The 20,840-nt window shown below is 39.2% G+C and overlaps 1 protein-coding gene and 1 long non-coding RNA gene across 2 annotated transcripts in view; one reads left to right on the top strand and one right to left on the bottom strand.

The window, feature by feature from the left end:
* trpm4a (transient receptor potential cation channel, subfamily M, member 4a) overlaps positions 1–20,840 on the bottom strand; it is a 139,108-nt gene that overhangs the window by 21,415 nt on the left and 96,853 nt on the right. Inside the window, exons 14-20 of the mRNA XM_039773837.1 lie at positions 19,280–19,425; positions 10,418–10,530; positions 6,053–6,151; positions 5,821–5,867; positions 5,381–5,625; positions 528–643; positions 309–441 (exon numbers count right to left, since the gene is read on the bottom strand). Of these exons, the coding sequence (XP_039629771.1) occupies positions 309–441; positions 528–643; positions 5,381–5,625; positions 5,821–5,867; positions 6,053–6,151; positions 10,418–10,530; positions 19,280–19,425 (899 nt within the window). The remainder of the gene's footprint in view (positions 1–308; positions 442–527; positions 644–5,380; positions 5,626–5,820; positions 5,868–6,052; positions 6,152–10,417; positions 10,531–19,279; positions 19,426–20,840) is intronic.
* Positions 5,540–20,840, top strand: part of LOC120541889 — a 36,062-nt gene continuing 20,761 nt past the window's right edge. Inside the window, exon 1 of the long non-coding RNA XR_005636109.1 lies at positions 5,540–5,647. This is a non-coding gene — a long non-coding RNA (uncharacterized LOC120541889). The remainder of the gene's footprint in view (positions 5,648–20,840) is intronic.

The following is a 20,840-nucleotide window of genomic DNA, read 5'->3' as shown; positions in this document are numbered from 1 at the left end:
AGCTTAATGTGCTGTTCTAATGGACTTAGTAAAGAATATTCTATGGTCCTCTCAGTCATGCATTTCAGAACAAGTTGTGCTTCCTTGCAACTCAACTCAAGAGTAAATATTTAATCATGTATCAATTTAAATAGCAGTGCTTAATTTATGTGGACATTTAGTCATCTTTTTCATCTGAGTTTCTCATAAAGCTGATCTCAGTCCAGGTTGATAAGCCAGCTCATTAGTTAAGCAGCACACCTAATCTAGATCATTTAAAAGTTTCAACTTATAATAACTTTGAAAGCTCTTCATTTCTTCAGTCTTACCATTTTCCCAACAATGATTATTTTTGGTCCTAGTTGCTTATGAACAGCAAAGATGTGAATGAGTCGGAGAGTGAAGATCATAAAATCAAGGCAGAGGAAGGTTCGGCCAAGGTCATAAGAAAATGGGAACATTCTGGGAAAAAAGAGACATGCATGAGAGACTAACACCTTCACTTGGAGGAACAAAATGGGAAATAACTTGGTGAGGGGTGCACTCACCTACAGATTAGCCCAATGATGAACAGAGAGATTGCAGTCACATCACATTTGTTCCAGATATCCTCAAAATAGTACTTCAGTTTCTGCTTTATGCTCAAATTGCCTACAAAAAAACTCTGAAAAGAAAAAACTATTTTATATAGGAGGACAGAATGTACAGATGCTTAAAGAAAGAAAACAAGTGCCAATACCTGCTGAGGGCTTTGAGAAAACCAGCTTACAGAAGGGAATTTGAAAATCTAGTTAATTCATAGATGGGTGCCTTGGTTAGAGGTGGGGCAAGTTTGATTTTCCTAAGACTGCTTTGAAATGTATCTCAAAGAAGGCTTATTTATTTATGCATTTATTTTAAATACACCTTAACAATTTGTTATAGGAGAATTACAATTGCATCTTTATATTCAGTCAAATAATAGTACCATAATAAGAAGTCTTATATGTGATCTTTTCATTTCAAAACAATACTGTCAATAATCGCAAACAATTCTATTCATATAAACATCCTTTCTAGTTAATTACATTACTTATCACAGACCAATGTATCATTTTTCTAAAATGGAATATATGTTTGTTGCTGCTGAATGCCTGATACTGAAAGGAAAAAAATATCCCTGGATAACTGCTGCTAAGAAAATAACATTTTTAACAAGGTAAGTAAAATAAGAAATAAATGAGTTTAAAACAAATAACAGAGGAGAATGTTTTTCTGAACCTTTATTTTTCATAACAGCTTCACTGGGAGCTGGGGGGTCTATCCAGGCTGAAATCAGGTTTTGATGGAACATCAGTCTATTGCAGGTCACACTAACACACAACTCGGTCATAGTGGGCCAATTCACCCTATACCTATGGAGGAAAAGCATAGACAAACCTGGGGAACCTCTGTAAACTCTGTACAAATTGAGACTGGGTTGGATTTTAAATTAGTTGCACTAACACCAAATAGTTATACTAAACTGAGTTTTCATATTCTCCTCGTATTCTGCTGCTGAAGATATTGAGTGTAAATGAAATAATTTGTTGAATAAATTAATATTTTATGTCCTATTCTATTCCCTTTCTTCATTTTAGGGTTAAAGGTTAGCTGACATGCTTTCCACTTCTCTGTTTTAGAGTTACAGGTTAGCTGACATTCTTTCTCACCCTATCAATAGCAATCAGCACAAGGAAGAAAGCTTCCCTACATAAAAGACCACTTCATCATAGGACGTATACAAGCACTGCAAAACCTTCTGGAGCAAGTTAAAGATGCACTTCAATCTGGATAAATTGTGTTGCTCTGTGCAAGAAATCTGAAGGTCCTGTAAAAACATTGCAAGCACAGGAAAATATGTAAACCCTGCCACAGCAAATTTTTAGGGTGCAATGGTAATCCAATCTGTTTTGATCACATTATGCATTTAGGAACCTCTGTTCTCCAGATATACTAGCCCTTACACTCCTTTTTCTTTGTGTGTCTTTTTGATTTTTTTTGTTCATTCGATATTCTAACACTGTTGTGAATGCTGGATGACATCACGCTTATCCACAGATGGTTTCTGGATGCTATACATATACAGAGAGAGAGACAGATTACAGATGAGTCAATACAGACTATAATCGGCCCTGCAGTCATCATGAAGCAACAAACAACTTATGTTTTCCAGTTTTATTAGGAACGCATGTACTTCAAATGCTGTACACCTTTTAACAGTTTCTTCATTTTCCTTTGTGCTATGTACATTTTAGTTTAAACATACAATCTAGCTGTGAATTTAAAATTGCCTGTGATTTCTTAAGTGTAAAAAGGGATGTGTGTAAAAACTACCTTTTGTTAACTTGATTCTGCTTCTACCTGTATACAGTATTTGTACTTTCTCCTCCACCTAGATGTTTTCTTTAAGGCTTGGAAGCAAATTTGTTTGGTGTACCTTAACTGGCCTGAAATTCTGTAGGTGTATGTGTGTGAATGTATCCTGTGACAGACCGTCTCTCAGTGATGCTGCAATTGCATTACGTCCATCCATCCATTTTCCAACCAGCTGAATCCAAACACAGGGTCACGAGGGTCTGCTGGAGACAATCCCAGCCAACACAGGGTGCAAGGCAGGAACCAATCCCGGGCAGGGTGCCAACCCACCGCAGGACAGACACACCCACACCCACACACCAAGCACACACTAGGGACAATTTACGTGAGTCTGGAAAATGGATGAATGGATGGATGTGATATGGGAAGCTCCTGTATTTAGGTGTATTCTTTGAAAGCTTACTTTGCAGTCATGCAATCAGTTAATGAAAATTTTAACCCAACAGTTACACTGAGGAGTTCTGTGCATCTAAAGCATAAAAAAAGCTGAAGAGACACATGTCACACAGCAAGACACTGTTGCAAAACTAAAAATTATTCTAAAAGTTTTGTATTCTCAATCTTGTAATCTTGCAAGATACTGTATGATGTGATTAGTAACTTCTAATAATAGTATATTTGATAACTGCCTGCCCAGTCCACAATAAATTGTGGAGTACTGGTCCAGTGCTTAAATCTGTGTGCAGAAGAATCATCAAATTGAAATTAATTGAACAGAGTGTAACTGCAGTCCTCAATACCTATGATATCACTTGCAACACAATCGCTCAATGGCATAATTCTCAACACTCCTATCCCATGGTGTTTTTAGCAAGTATTAATACAGTTTATTGCTTTTTTCATTTTAACAGATAGCACATACATCCAATCCAATAACCTAATTTAGGACATTTTTAAACAGAAAAAAATTATAGGAAATAAAAAGAGATAAATTGAGCCCATCGATCGTCACACTGAGAGAAGTACTGTAGCTGATGGCATGACTGTGTGGCTCTCAAGCTTGCATCCTAGGTGTCTAGGGTGCCCTTTTTATAGCTGTTAACTGAGTCTGTTATTTATTTACATTGTTTAAACTTCTCTCATTTGGCTACATTACAGAGAGCAGATAACCAGAATGTTTAATGAACTTGAATGAGATCAGTACTCCATCTGTCATTCTTTTTGATTTCCAATATTTTTCTTTTTGAATGTTTCGCTATTAAGTTATAGTATCAGTTTGTCTGTTGCCTTAATGATGCAGCATTTGGTATAGTAATATCAATAGCTGTGCTATCGCTTTGTGCCATCTGTTACAAACGTTAATGCTGAATACACCAAACAGAGTTAAACTGCTAGATAGACAGATTGGTTTATATGCATTATCATGCATGTGTGCTTTGGTGACACCTTCAAAGCTTTGGTAAGGTAATCAGTATCTGGTCTCATTTCCTCTGCGAACCATGAAGACCTGCTATATTCCAAAAAGGTCCCCTTTATATACTGGCCAGGCACTGGAAGACTAATTCTGGGACTAGCACTTTAGAGAGAGAAAGAGACAAGGCTCACATTTAGTAGCTGCATCTAAGACATTTGAACCACATTTGAGGCCTTTAACCTTTTGATTTATTTTTGCCTTGTGCTTCTTAAATGGAGTTTTCCAAACATTCATGCATATATGCTTGGGAAACAACTTCCACTTCCTCCATCTGGAGACCAGAAGACCAACGTCACGAAGAGTTCTGATGTTACTTCTGGTTTCCAGTCACCTGAGACAGCCTCTTTCCATCACCCTACTTTATAACAACCTCCAGCACCATCTTGCTTCAGTCTCCATCAAGATTCACATCTGAAAAGATGTCTTCACTACAACTCTTAAACCATTTTTCTGCAACCACCTTCAATTATAAAGGGTTCACCATTCAGTGCCCCATCACTTTATGATCTCTTTTGTCCCTTTATTACTATATATAATTTATGATAATACATTATCTATTATATAATAAAATGCTAAGGTCTGTGTGTCCAGTCCCTCAGAACAATCTGATCTGAGTTTGGATTTTGTAATGTGATGGAATGTGAAAGTGTGACACATGAAAATGGAATAAAGATATAGAAGTCACCTTCATAAAGAGGAGGTATAAAAGCGGACAGGAAGTGAACAAGGCACCTCAAAATGACAAAATCTGCTTCATGTAGGCCATGAGATATCAAATATTTTAAAATGTATTCTATTACTTCTCTGACAGATAATATGACTATTACTATAATGTATAATATATAATTTATTTATATATAATATTACTTATTTAGCATTTCAAAATTTCAAAGTTTGATTTTTTTTTTTAAATTTGTTTTAACGCAAGGGTGGCCAACTCCGGTTCTGGTGGGTCACAGTGGCTGCAGGTTTTCATTCTAACCATCTTTTTAATTAGTGAGCCGTTTCTGCTGCCGATTAACTTGTTTTGCCTAATTTTAATTGATGTGGCTCAGACACCCTAGTTGTTTCTTTTTCCTCAATGAGCAGCCAAACAATAATGAGACACAAAACAAGCTGCCACATGACCAGCTAACCTGCAAATAAAGAAAGGTGAAGGTCTCAGTTATATTGGACTGCTCAGGTCACCAAAACATCTTGATGGTGGTCTTAGAAAACAGAAAATCAACAATCTGCTGTTTTCTTCACCTGTCTGAAATTCAGTAATGGCTTTAATTAACAGCAGGAATTGTCTTCTCATTATTAAACTGGTTAGAGTGAAATTGGCTGGTTTCACGTCTCATTTCTGTTTGGCTGCCATTTAATGAAGAAACTAATCAACTCAGAGAACTGAATCCTTACCAACAGGCTATTAACTTGAAGGGAAAAGGAGTTAATTAGCAGTGAAAACTGCTCACTTATTAGGAAAAGGGTTAGAATGAAAACCTGCAGTCACTGTAGCCCACCAGGACTGGAGTCAGACACCCCTGTTTTAACCTTTTCCTCTAATTTAAATATACAGTATATTACAGGTTTTAGTTTGGTATATACCTGTCGAACTTCTTCACACACCAGTGTGGCTACCCAGATGTAGAGGACAATCTCAGAATTTGATGGTCCACTTGGGGGAGGGGGTTGAAAATCCAGAAGCAGAACATATGAAAAGAGGAACAGGAAAGTGAAGTACATGATGACATTTCCAAGAAAAGCTGTAACTGGTGCATTCCAGAACTTCTTCCATCGAGTCACATAGAAAGGACGTTGGGGTTGTGGCTTTACACCATGTGATGAAACATCTGTAGCAAATAATGGAGTGGGGTGAGTACTAAAATAGTAATTGACATAGAGAGTTTAATATGAGACTAATAAACTGAAGATCAAAAGAGTATAAACACATCAAATCTAATATGTTACAAATGTAAGAGAAATGAGTGGAACTTTCAGTGGGCAAAAAAAACTGAGAACTAGAAGGACACAATTGTTTCACTAACCTTTATGATTTCCTTTCAGTGCCTCCATTTCTTCTGTATCAGAGTCACTGAGAAAGAATAATAGTGGTGAGCCAGTCATTTTAAATGCATGCAAAAAAAGATCAGTGAGAACAGAAACAAATTTACGAAAGTTGATTTAAATATGAGGACTAAATGGGGTGAATATATAGGGGCTGTTATAACTCTTTTTGTGGAAACTCCCCAAAATGTATATTAAAATACAAATACATACTTGCTCAAAATGTCATTAAGAGAGAGAACAGTATCTCCTTCAAAGCTTTCCAACTCAAGTTTATGTTGTTCCTCTTCCTTTGTCTCTTCGTCTGTGTTTCTGAAAATAACAAATGAGCAGTATATTGTTTGTGCAGGGATTTTTCACAATAATGCTCACTATGACACTGAAACCTCCTTGCTTGTATGTCTTTGAATACATCAAACAATTAAGCTAACCACTCTAATCTGCTCAAGCACTTTAAACCCATGTTATTGCTAATCCTGAAACCAACTGAAAAATTATCTGCGGAGATGCAGTGCCTCCTTTCTAGAATCTAGAATCCTGTTGGATGCTAGCTTTTCATGTTTCCTGATGGTTCAATTTGCACCATTTGCTTGTACTGATTTCTTATGAATGCAGTGAAGGAGGACCAAAAATCTGCCACTTTCTCTCTTTTGAGGAAACACTGAATTATTTCCGTAAGAAGCACATCCCTATCTGGTACATTTTATTTTGCAAGCCTTCTTGTTTGGGGGTTCCCGATTTCAAAACACTTTTTTTTTCTTTTTCATTATTTAAAACACTGGCACAGACCCCTTCCTCCTCTCTTCGCTCCATCCCACACCAACTCATGTATAAAGCATGTGCAATATTGACAACAATGTTGAAGCAGAACAAAGACACTGTGCCTGCCTGGAAATCCAAACAGTTCAATTTAAATTTATGCATACATCTGAACGGACCATGGTTGGGTGAAAAAGAAAAAGTCTCTTGGCAGCTATTTAAAAAAAATTCAAGAATTCAGAGAAGCCAAGTCTCTGCACACTGCCACTGAAAAGGAGATAAAGTGCTATTTGATGATGCCTGAGGTGGACAGTGATGAAAATCCACTTGAGTGGTGGAAAACACAACAAGCACATTTCACCACATTGGAGAAAGTTGCAAAAAAGTACCTGTGTATCCCTGTTTTAACTAGCTCTTCAGAGTGGGTTTACAGCGCTGGAGGAAATGTTGTAACATGTAACCGTGCTGCTCTGAAGCCAGGTGCTGCAGAGAGACTGGTGTTTTTTTAACACAACTTGAAGTTTCCTCAGTAGAATTTTATGATCGTTTTATTTTTTCCTAATATCTTTGTGCAGGGCGGCACGGTGGCGCAGTGGGTAGCTCTGCTACCTCGCAGTGGGCAGAGCTGGGTTCGCTTCCTGGGTCCTCCTTGCGTGGAGTTTGCATGTTCTACCCGTGTCTGTGTGGGTTTCCTCCTGATACTCTGGTTTCCTCCCACATTCCAAAGACATGCAGGTTAGGTGCATTGGTGATCCTAAATTGTCTCTTTTGTGTGTGTGTGCACCCTGCGTTGAACTGGCACCCTGCCTGGGGTTTGTTTCCTGCCTTGTGCCCTGGGATTGGCTCCAGTGACCCTGTAGTTAGGATATAGCGGGTTGGATGATGGATGGATATCTTTGTGCAATATTGGACAGGACTTGAAGTTAGTAATTTGGTTAAAATGTTATAGGTTTAGTTTGTTTTGTATCTTTGTATAGTATATGACAGAACTTGTTTACAAATGCTGTAGTGTGTTTTTTTTTACTGTGCAGTATTTGACAGGACTTTGGATTTTTAAACTATAGTATACTATGTTAATATTTGTTGCTTGTACTGTATGCTGCACAATTCACATTACAGCAGAGCTGTTTGCTTATCCAGACTGTAATTTTCATGCCATGTAGTTCAATCATAATTAGTAATTTATTTCCTTTGGATTCATAACTTATTTACATTAAACTGTTTAAAATGCCCTCATTATAATAGGTTTGTTGGTCTTTTATGAAAATCCTGTAGTCCACTTTGAAATAGTTTACTCATACTTGCACTGTTTGATCTTGCTAATACATGTACTTTGACTAGTGATTTTAACATTTTTGTAATATTCTATTTCAGTTTTAAGTCAATAAATAAGACTTGTTTTCCTTAACTGTTGTTTCCTTTAGTCTCATTAGTAAGCTACAGTTAATATCCTATTAACAAGACCAAGCTAGATCAAGAAGACTTTTACAAACATATTTTTAAAAAATGCAAAATTGTCTAGTTATAGATATCATCAGATTTCAAGTCCCAGAAAATACTGAGATACAATTTTTTGCCAATACCCCACTGGAGAGTTTCTTATTCCATAGTTACAGGAAGTCATGATAAAGGAAGGATATGAATGGAGGGGCATGCCCTCTGTGTTGGTTAGTAGTACCTTTCCTGGACGGTAGCCCATAATAAGGGAAGGACAGTGGGAGGCTCTCTCCCAGGGCTATGTGTTTCCCCAGTACTCTGGGTGGCAGCATCCCTCTGAAATTGCTCCTGATTGGACACGTTGAGGGCGGCATGGAACTTGTAATGTTTCTGGGCAGCCTTGTTGGGGTTCCTGTTGCACTCGAAGTACTCCAGGGTTTGGGATGAAAAACAACTGCTCTGTCACACCTTGGGAGTCGGCCGGGAGAAGGTGTGCAAAGCTTGCTTGGAGGAGTGTGGAGGTGGTAACGGAAAGAAAAGGAATTGTGACTGATTTATCAGGTGATAAAAATCAGTTAAAGGTATTTTGTTTAATAAAATGAGCTTTTTTTGAACCCGTGACTGGGTGGTTTGGTTGTGTCTAGGTTTTTGGGGTACACTCTACAAGATACAATATGTTGCATATAGCCTTCAGTGTTGTACAAATAAAATATAAAACAGTTCTTTAATAAAAAAGGTCATGCAAAAAGACAATTTTCTCTTGGGAAATAATCCAGTGTATCAAATACCAAAAATAAAAAAAAAAACTTCATTGTCAAAGGAATTGAAGTCAGTTGGCGTCTTCCTTAAATTTAAAGAATTCAAGGCATTTCTACAGAGAGCTGTCCTGCAGCAGAGGGATGAGGCAAACACAGGTGGGTAAAAGTGGATTATATCATGCAATTAATCATTTTGGAAATGTTTTTAGTACCATGAGACATGAGACGGGGTGGCACGGTGGCGCAGTGGTAGTGCTGCTGCCTCGCAGTTAGGAGACCTGGGTTCGCTTCCCGGGTGCTCCCTGCGTGGAGTTTGCATGTTCTCCTCTGCGTGGGTTTCCTCCCATATTCCAAAGACATGCAAGTTAGGTGGACTAGCAACTCTAAATTATCCCTAGTGTGTGCTTGGTGTGTGGGTTGGCTCCCTGCCTGGGATTGTTGGCTGGGATTGTGTTTGGATTCAACGGGTTGGAAGATTGATGGAAATAGGAGACTTGTACAAAGTCATAGCAGATAATGCATTTAAAGTATTAAACTGCTATCTCCCTGAAAGTGTGTTTTCACTATAACTGTACAGCGCTAGAAGGTGAAAACACTGCTTGATACGTGTCAGTATCTCCATCTATCCCTCCATTTCAATTTTTTTCCAATACCAAGAAATGGCAGCTGCAGTCTACCAAGAGAAGATATGGTTATCTGAAATCAGTTTTAATTCACCTTCTGTGGCAGATGGCCAAGGTCCATGCCTGGCTGGGACGCTCCTTCACTCTGTATTCAGGGGGAGCAGCCCTAGACGGTGCAATACCTCCCCCAGGACGCTTGACGGCCGTACCCCTGGGTTGGAGCGGTGCCTCGGTTTCCTGCAGGGCTCCATGGGAATTGGAGTTGGGTGCAGCCCTGTTGGGTCCCACAGGCACCTCCAGGGGGTGCTGCAGCTGGGACTCCTGAGCCCGTATGGGCAGCGTATTCGCCACATCCGAAAGTGCAGCCGGAACTCAGCGATCAACCACCTGGAGCACTTCGGGGTGGACTATAAAAGGGCCCAGCAACCACCACTCAATGGCCAGAGTCAGGAGGAGGAGGACAAAGCTTAGAGGAGGTGTGGTGGTGCTGAAGGAGAGTGTTGTGGTGTTTCGTTTGTGTCTTTTGGGACTGTGTTGTGCCTGTGGGGTCACGGGGAAGACGTGCCCCACAGGTGAAGAAAAATAAAAGTTTATTTATTTTTATACATGCCTCCAGTTTGAGTCTGTGTCGGGTCAGGCACCTATATAGCGCCTTTGTTACACTGCTTTGCCATTAGGTCCACATCTATTTTATTTACCAAAGCCCCTACATTGCTCATTCTGGTGACTATTTAAGTGAAATTTGCAGTGCCAGAAAACCCATATACTGTAACAGCATAGCATATACTTTCTTAGATTTCAGGCCTTTTAAGTGTGTTTTTTTTCAAATCCTGGTCTCAGCTTTTGAGTTTTCTGTTTTTTCGACTATGTTAAATCTGTCCTTGCTCATTAAATGCCCATATCACCAGGCTTTGCTACACTGTTCTTGTTTTATTAATTAATTTTAAAAAATTTTGCCACACTTTCTTAAAAGGCCAAGACTCTGTATTGATTCATCTTACCTGTATTTGATGAGCGAGGTGTATACTAGCGGTGGAATAAAAAGATGAATAATTAGTTTCCAGATTGCTGTGCCTTGATGGATATCACCCCACCAGATTTGTGTAAGGAGAGACTGTGGGACAGACATAAAAATGAATACATGAAGCGAATAAGTAGAATGAAGCCAAGCATACAACCATGAACTCATTGATTGACATGCATACAAGATGCACAAATAGAGATAAATATGCAGATAAAAACAACTCTGGACGTGGCCCCATTTATGCCTGTGATCTTTGGCAATGGGATGTTACCTAGTAATGCAATGCCAAATTACACACAGCTTGACTCTGAAAGAATAGAAGGATGATAGTGAATTGACAATAAACAAGACATTTTGATTATTAATACAAAGTGTGGAAAACTGACAGAAATAATCCCATAATCCCTTATGGGACTGAAGCCAATTCAAAATATTAGACAAATTTTAGCTCTTTTTATTAGTTTGCCTATCTATTCTTAAATTTGAATGTTGATCCATAATAGGGTTCCTTAGGAGGCTGGAGAATCAATATTTAGTATTAAACTGGTGCAAAAGATTTTATGAAGGATATGCACTATAATTAGGCCTTCTGTGAATTTGAGGATACCAACTTTGTATGAAAATGAATACAAATTCCTACTGTATGGTACACCATGTGCTACTGTAATATATACAGTAGCACAGATACTCATACCTTCATCCTTCTGTCATTTACTGAACCTTCTAAATTACTGAGATAATCCAAAGTTTCCAATTAATCCAATTAGCACATTTCTGAGATGTGACTAGAAATCAGATAATGGGCAAAAAATACACAAGTACTGTACATGGAGAATGTAGCAGGCCAGGATTTAAATATGCTGTCCTGTAGCAATGAGACAGCACTCTTAACACATTGCCACAGTGCCACACATTTTGTCATCCTTTATTTATTCAATCAACTTTACCCTTGGCTATAGGAGCACTGAAAGATCTACAACATCCTGCCGACATGAAAATAATTTAACAGTCCTGTTTGTGTTCTTTGAAAATTTTAAGTTCATATTTATATTTTAATGTGTAGAGTTCAAATGTAAAATAAAGTTATGTCCTATCTATTATGAGACAGATGCCTGATAGTCTTTCTAGCTTCACTTTGAAGACAGGTAATAAAATAAATTCAAAAACATTTGTCCTATGCCACTGTTTCCCATGTCTCCACCTGTGTAGCATTCCTACTACTGCTCTGCTTGGTATCCTTGTGTGTCTCAGCCTCTTTTGCCCAGTATGTCCACTCTCTATCACATTCCTCTAAAGCATGCTTCACAGACTTGATTTTCAGGTGCCTTGGTCACCTCATGTGCACTCTTTGACTTCAGCCAATGGTAGACGGGCCCCTTTTACCCACTGTGGAAACATCATTTATATATTCTTGCAGAAAGTTTCTGTCTTTGCACCTCTTTAGTATTTAGTGTCTCAACCCTGCTCGGTAAATTCCTTATTTTGCTGTCATTTAAATGCTCCATTTTAACTTCTTTTTTGGTAAAAATAAAAGAAATGGTTACAAGTAGGAATTGAACTTCAGCCCTCTAAAGTATCATGTGATCATCCCCACCACTGAGCAACCAAAGCCAAACTGACTAATCAGATTGTTCTGTGGGACTGGACACACTCTCAAAAAGTAGTGTTTTATTATATATTTAGGAGCATGAGCTGATAGCACATTTCCATTATATAGTACTGTAGATGCATGTAGTTGTTTGTATATTTCAGTCTGAAATTAGAATGTATTACCACAAGAGAGAGCCAACTCAAAGACAAACAACATTGTGTTACCAAGCAACCATGTACACATGTGGCCTGGCTTTACAAGTATGCTAGGCACTGGCAGCTAAATCAAATCAGATAATGTGGAGATATACAGGAGCTGAACTCCACAAATAATGCTCTCTCTCTCTCTCTCTCTCTCTCTCTCTGTCTCTCTTTTTTATTTTGGGTCTAGACTTGACCATTACAAAACCTTGATTCTTTTCTTTTTCAGTCATCCAACTGTACATTTGCTAGTGGTTTTTGAATTACTGCCTCTACATGATTTCATTTTGACCAACCTTTAAGCTTTTGGATCAATGCTTCACATTATTTCAATAGATTACTCTGGTCTAAAACAGACTGATAAGTGAACTCAATGCCTGTGAGCTGTTTAGGTCTAGTGGCTAAAAACAAACCTCAATCACCACTCCTTCACCACTGTGCTTGAAGGCTAGTATGAGGTTCTGTGGTCATATGCTGTATTTGGTTCTCATTGAATTTGGTATTGTTTGCAATAACTAAAGAACTCCACTTTGTTTTGTTTGTGCAAAAGGTACAGTCTTAGCAGTCTTGAGGTTTGTTTGTATACAACTTTTGGACACCAGGGGCCTCATGTATAAACGGTGCGTACGCACAGAAATATTGCGTAAGAACTTTTCCACGTTCAAATCGCGATGTATAAAACCTACACTTGCCGTAAAGCCACGCACTTTTCCACGGTACCTCATGCCTTGTCATACGCAAGTTCTCCGCTCGGTTTTGCAAACTGGCGGCACCCAGCGTCAAAGCAATGGTACTGTTCTTGTGTGATTACTCATTATTTTCATGACGCGGCTTTATAAATACACAGAAACTAACCGCATATTGTTTATTAGTGTAATGCATCTGATTGTAATTAACTCGTAACGATATAATGGTCCAGGGAACAGCCATAGTATTCCAAATGCCATAACTGCTTTAGCGTTGTTACTCTCACTTCTTCTTCTTCTTTCAGCTCCTCCCGTTAGGAGTTGCCACAGCGGATCATCTTTTTCCATATTTCTCTCACTGCACCACTCGGAGTATTTATATCACTGTATCTGAGTGTGAATCACAGCAGCAGCTGATCGGAAAGAGAATTATCGGTATACGGCATTAAGCACACGCTGTATCTGCCACGGCAAAACGTTTCAAAGCCTTTCCTGTACGGACCTCGCGGTTCAAAACAGTTTAATCCCAAGAACTTTAAATGCAGCCAATCAAGTGCTCCTTGTAGAACTGTTTGTATTTATAAGTACAATCACCCCACTGTAAACTTGCACTATAGTTATAATATCGCACAACCTGAGCCACTTTATAAAGCGCGTATTTACATATGATGACGATATCATTTTTAAGGTGAAATGAAGCAAAATATGTTTGTTAAATTATACAGATAAAACTTTAACTTCATTTAAATAATCTATATTCTTCACTGGGAGTGTCTTTAAGGATAGAATAATTAAACATGTACTACGAAGACATTTCAATGTTCTTTAAACGTTTTGAAGAATCGGCGCTAAGCTTACAGATGGCTTAACGTCTATTACAGAGCTGATTGTGTGGCGATCGGTTACTTGGGGAAAGAAAAGCACTGACTGCAGTGACGGCTACGCCAATATATATTGAATATAAAACAGAAAGATAAAATAACAACACAGCTAAAAATGCAGCGACAAATTTCGGCAAAAGTTAAATGCTTGTGTCATGAGCACGAGGCGGCTAGTGCCTGCAACATACGTAGCCATCCACTGTGCATGACATTGGCGGGCGAAGGAGCCACCGATTCTTCCTCTGCCCAGTGCCACCACAAGCCTAGAGCCGCCCCTGACTGTACTGCTGCAATAAATTATTTCATCGAAGTGAAACATGTTTAATAACGTGCTTTAACTCCTATCATCATGAAAATTACATCACGTATACATCTCAGTATTTTAGTTATTCAGAGAGCTGTAATATCATGAATGTAATGGACTCTGTGTCCAGTTGGAGGAAGAGAGCCGGTTTAAGAAGCAAGTAGTGATTCACACACATAGAGCACATAGAAAATCAAATACAAAACAAAGCATTTAACGTGCTACTTTAATTACGATGTGATTTTAGAAACTGGTTAATTAAACAATTTTAAGATGAATTTTATGATGTTCTACTTTAATGACAAAATTAATTACGTGATTAAAGTGGAAATGTTGAGATTGAAGTGGACATTACGTGCTTTTTCCCCACCGCGTGGCTTTTTTCTCTGCACCCTAATAAGCTTTCATATGACACTCAGACAGTGGGCTTACAACTTGGCTTTCCATGGCGACTTTGATATGTGACTTCTTTTTTATTTCCGGCACTGTGCGATTTTGTGGATGTCAGCTTTCATGTTTCTCCAACACGCTATGTCACTCGATCAACTTCATTTTGTTGATTATACCACGGCTTATTTGAACACATAGTATGTTTTTCCTTTGCCTCCACTTGGTATTCGCTGAAATTCTTATGTTTCCCCCCGTGCTTTTCCCATTGTCTTTTCACAGAAGGCTGCGCTTAAGGGCGATTTATATTGATTTGCATATTCAAATAGGCGTAATTCTGGGAGGATTTGAGGCGTTACATAATGCGCGTGCACGAGCGTTAGTTTTCACGCTGATCGGGATTTATGTAGCGGAAGAACGTGGAAGTTGGAGTACGCACAGATTCCTGCATCTGGATTTTTCTGTGCGTAAGCACATTTCGGCTTTTGTGCTTACGTCATGTTATAGTGCGAGTTCTACGCACGGCGTTATACATGAGGCCCCAGGAATGCTAAACTATCATTTTTGGAAAAAATTTATTTTCTTCTGCTTAAACTTCTACTAAGGTTATATTTACTAAGCATTTTTCTAATGGTAGAACCATGGACTGTAATGTTAATTATGTAGATGAGAACTGTAGATTCTTGGATGTAGCTTCAGGCTGGGTTTATACTTGACATGTGCTCCTTCGGACTCTTCTGCTATGCAAGTGGTATACTATTTATACTTGTGCACTTTATGTAAATCTGGAGGGTGCCACAAGTTGGCAATGTGAGTTATCATCATGGTGAGAAAACATTAGGCTTTCCTGTGTTGTGAATTGCCTGAAACATCCATTAAATTCCAAGGATACCTTGTTATAATATCTTTGAAAAGGATGGAAGTTTAATGATTACATCCATCTGTCCAGGGATGCACCCATTCCAGCATTCATGGGCTGCGAGACAGAAACAATCCCTGGACAGGACATCAGTTCATTGCAAGGTGAATATAAGCACACACATACACTAGCGTCATTTTACAATCACCAAATCCCCAAACCTGCATGTCCTTGGAAAGAAACCAAAACACACTGTGGAAATCTACCAGGAAATCATGCAAACTCCAGGCAGGGAACATCAGGGACACGACTACCTGTGAGTCGGCAGTGCTACTGTGCCACCCCCAAATTATTAACAGTGTTCATTATTTAAATGAAGTTGATGATTTATCTGTAAAATGTAATATCCATCCATCCATTGTCTAACCCGCTGAATCCGAATACAGGGTCACGGGGGTCTGCTGGAGCCAATCCCAGCCAACACAGGGCACAAGGCAGGAACCAATCCTGGGCAGGGTGCCAACCCACCGCAGGACACACACAAACACACCCACACACCAAGCACACACTAGGGCCAATTTAGAATCACCAATCCACCTAACCTGCATGTCTTTGGATTGTGGGAGGAAACCGGAACGCCCGGAGGAAACCCACGCAGACACGGGAGAACATGCAAACTCCACGCAGGGAGGACCCGGAAGCGAACCCGGGTCTCCTAACTGCGAGGCAGCAGCGCTACCACTGCGCCACCGTGCCGCCAAAATGTAATATACATACTTTAATGCATTTCATCATGAAAGTGATATCAAGTATAAATCTAAGGATTCTAAATGTGCAGTGAGCTAGAATATCATAAATTTAATGTATTCTGTGTGGCAATTGCTGCTTGGGGCTGCTGTCAGCACAGGATAAATCCCCAGAAGCAAAGTCACACAATAGGCTCAGATCTTCCAAGTAGTTTCTTGAAACTTTTTTTCTTTTGCAACTTCAAAGTATTTGCATTGTATGTTCAGTAATATATATTGAAATGCACAGAAGGTTGTTTGTGGTAATAAATCCAGCCCAGGTGAGCAGAGAGCTGAGGAGACTTTGTGCCAGCAAAGCAGTGGGTCCAGATGGTGTATCGCCACGACTGCTGAAGTGCCTGCCTGTGCATTGGAACTGGGGAGTCCTCTACAGCGCATCTTCAACCAGAGCCTGGAACAGGGGAGAGTCCCAAGGTTTTGGAAAACATCTTGCATCACCCCAGTCCCAGAGTTATCATGTCCTAGTGAGCTGAATGACTTCCGGCCTACTGCCCTGACGTCACATGTGATGAAGACCATGGAGCGGTAGCTGCTTCACCACCTGAGGCCAGGGGTCCGCCATGCCCTCAACCCTTTGCAGTTCACATACCAGGAGAAGGTGGAAGTGGAGGATGCCATCATCTATATGCTACACCGATCCCTCTCCCACTTGGACAGAGGCAGTGGTGCTGTAAGAATTATGTTTCTGGACTTCTCTAGCGCCTTCAACACCATCCAACCTCTGCTCCTTAGGGACAAGCTGACAGAGATGGGAATAGATTCATACATGGTGGCATGGATCGTGGACTGTCTTACAGACTGACCTCAGTATGTGTGTCTCAGGAACTGCAGATCCAACATTGTTGTGGTCAGCAACACAGGAGCTCCGCAGGGGACTGTACTTTCTCGGGTCCTGTTCAGCCTATATACATCGGGCTTCCAATACAACTTGGAGTCCTGCCTCATGCAAAAGTTCGCTGATGACACTGCTATTGTGGGTTGCATCAGGAGTGGGCAGGAGGAGGAACCTAATCAAGGACTTTGTTAAATGGTGCGACTCAAACCACTTACACCTGAACACCAGCAAAACCAAGGAGCTGGTGGTGGATTTTAGGAGACCCAGGCCCCTCCTGGACCCCGTGATCATCAGAGGTGACTGTGTGCAGAGGGTACAGACCTATAAATACCTGGGAGTGTAGCTGGACTGGACTGCCAATACTGATGCTCTGTGCAAGAGAGAACAGAGCCGACTATACTTCCTTACAAGACTGGCGTCCTTCAACATCTGCAATAAGATGCTGCAGATGTTCTTTCAGACGGTTGTGGCGAGTGCCCTCTTCTACGTGGTGGTGTGCTGGGGAGGCAGCATAAAGAAGAAGGATGCCTCATGCCTGGACAAACTGGTGAAGAAGGTAGGCTCTATTGTCGCCATGGAGCTGGACAGTTTGACATCCGTGGCAGAGCGACAGACACTGAGCAGGCTCCTATCAATCATGGAGAATCCACTGCATCCACTGAACAGTATCATCTCCAGACAGAAGAGCAGCTTCAGCAACAGACTGCTGTCACTGTCCTGCTCCACTGACAGACTGAGGAGATCGTTCCTCTCCCACACTATGTAAACGTTAACATTATACAAAGTTATTGTATGTTTTACCTGCATTTTTATCACTCTTTAATTTAATATTGTTTTTTATCAGCATGCTGCTGCTGGAATATGTGAATTTCCTCTTGGGATTAATAAAGTATTATCTATCTATCTATCTATCTATCTATCTATCTATCTATCTATCTATCTATCTATCTATCTATCTATCTATCTATCTATCTATCTATCTAATACAACACTTTACTAGGATTACAAAACTAAAGTCTTTGCTTCTGAATAACACTATTAATCGCTCTAATTTAGATTGCTGTACTGGAGAAAAAGGCAGGCAGTGTGGCATAGTGGTTGCAACTTTGGATTTCAAACCCCGAGGTTGTGGATTCAAATCCCTCTACCAACACTGTTTGACCAAGAGAAAGTCACTTCCTCTCCCTGTGCTCCAATTGGAAATGGAAAAGAAATGTAATTGATCATACCTGAGATGTTGTAATTTGCTTTGGGTAAAGGCATCAATCCAATAATAAGTGAAAAGTACTAAGTCTTGAAACAGATTAAATCAAGACTAGAAAGAGTCACAAAATAACATGCTTTTCAAACCAAATTTTTAATTTTGATTAATTTTACTTCAGTTGTTCTCATGTCTTTTTGTCTAAGGAAATTTAGGAGAAACATTTGTTGATTCTTTGAGCAATAACATTTTCTTATTTGGAGGTCTACTCCTGGAAGCATTGCCAACTGACTTATATTTTCTCTATTTGTAAGTAATGCTAGACTTTCGATAGTGTGGAAATGGCTATATAACCCTTCCCAAAACTGATCAGCAGCATAATTAAACTTATTTTAATAATGTCTAGTGTACTGTATTATGGTGCTAGAGATGGTGACATCTTGCATGCTGGTTTCATCCACAAGTAGTAATCAGCTATTTAAATGCACTTAATTAGCAGCATCTGATTGGTAAAGAAATTGAAAGGTTTTACTGACTTTTTTTTTTTTAATAGTTTCTTTGGCTTATTTTTGTTGTCACCAAACAATAGCTTTATTTAATTCTAAGATCTGGCAACGACTAGATGATTATTGTTTGTTGCATCCTAGTATGTAAAAACAGGAACCTTCAAGAAATGTCTGAAAACAAATAGTGTTTTATCCATTCACTTGGATGCTAAGCTGCATAGTCAATTTCAGAGTTACTGGGAGCTGCAATCTATTCCAGCAGCACTCAACACTTTGCAAGAACCAGTACCAAATGGGGCACCATTCCTTTACTGGATATACATACACTACTACATACTACAACTATTCATATGAAGCCAATTTAAAATCACAAATCAACCCAAATCACATGTTTTAGGAATCAACAGCAGATTACCTGAAGAAAAATCTACAAGCAAATTCAGCAAAAATAGCGTTGGGAAGATATTCAAATCACGGGGCAGGAAGTGTGTGATAGAAGACGAATGAATACATACACATATAGTGCACTGAATATACAGTATGTACAGAGTGATTTTAATATAGTAAGAAATATATTGCCTACCTGAACGCCATCTTGGCTGAAGAAGTGCCTGGCATCAGCCTCAGTGGCAAGAAGCAAAGCAGTAGCTTTTCCCCATGTTGGAGACTGCCTGATGAGTAAGGTGAATGCACGGCTTTCGCTACTCCGATAACACTCGCTGAACATGTCTGGAAAAAAAAAAAGAAAACTCAGTCATTGACTATTATAAGGACCCTCTGAATGTTTTCACATTTAATAAAATGGCCTGATAAGTGGTGTATAACTGTAAAGAAGATACATACCTAAAGTGCTGTTACAGTACAAAGCCAAAACACATTAAATTCTAACCCAATTCTTGTAAATCTCCAGTTTTTGATTACTTAATTGGACTAGGAAACAAACAACATTGAAATAAGAACCTACAATGTAAACTGTAATAGCCATGAATGTTTACATCCTACATTATAAATGCTAAGCATTGTCCAACTGTTCTGCTTGTGCCCACACATTGCATCATATCATGTTTCTTAGTTTCTGCCCACGCCTCTCTTTCTTATTTGAAACACCTTTCTGCCTGTGACTTCTTATGTTAATTTTTCTTTTTGTCCTGTGCTAATCACGTCATTTGGTTAGCTTAACATCAGTTTGCTGATGGACCTTCTGTCCATTCTCTGTTATTGATCATACAGAAGAAGCTTTGTTTGGTTTCCAACAAATACATGCAGTACATTGTCTACCAACACACATATTTGTTCAGACTGATTACCTTTGGCCTTTGTTAGTTGGGCTAGTTGGCATCTAACATCAGACTATGGGCAAAGACCAAAAGTGGCAAAGACTGCATTTGATGCTTTTCACCTGACACCTTTCTATATTTTTGGAGGTTACATCACTTTGAAGTAGAACTCAACTCCCAGTCATAAAGGAGTTCTCTGACATTTCACGGACCAACTGACATTATGAGCATCTAGTGTTAAAGATCTATTAAATTTATTTGGTCTCCAAGGACCTTCTCTAGGCTAACCTGTGCCATTCTGACAATCCGGTTCAGTTCATAATTGTGAATAAAGGTCCTATCCAAGAATAGACATCCTCTGTGAAATATATTTTCACCATTTATAAACATTTTACAATTAATCGTGAAAAACTTACTCCATCAATTAAATTACCTATCAAACTGACATCTGTTCATTCTAAATCCCACATCTCACTTTGGTAAGGTTTTAGTTCTGCATGGACAAGAAACTGAGTAAAGGAAACAACATTGCTCAACTCAGCCTATGAAGTCTACTTATGAATTCTCAGTTTACACTGATTTAAGGGCAGGGCTACTGATGAGTAGTGAGGACTTTGCTATGACTGAAAAGATAACGGTGGCTGGCAATATTTTAACAAAATGAATCTTCATAATGAAACCAACTTCGTCCAGTTTTTGATTGGGGGTCTTCAGCAAGTCCCAGTATTATTGGTCATGAGTTAGCAGCAAACTTTAAATGACGATCAAGTTCCAACCAATTCCTCAATTGAATATTAGTTTTATAGTTAATAAAACTGTTTAATCAGATTGTTTTGTCAAACTCTGTTTCTGTCATTTCAGAAGTTA

This window comes from Polypterus senegalus, chromosome 13 (genome assembly GCF_016835505.1).
Source record: "Polypterus senegalus isolate Bchr_013 chromosome 13, ASM1683550v1, whole genome shotgun sequence".
NCBI classification, from domain to species: Eukaryota; Metazoa; Chordata; class Cladistia; order Polypteriformes; family Polypteridae; genus Polypterus; species Polypterus senegalus.
The sequence above is the reverse complement of the archived record's forward strand: the minus strand, read 5'-3'. Positions and strand labels throughout refer to the sequence as shown.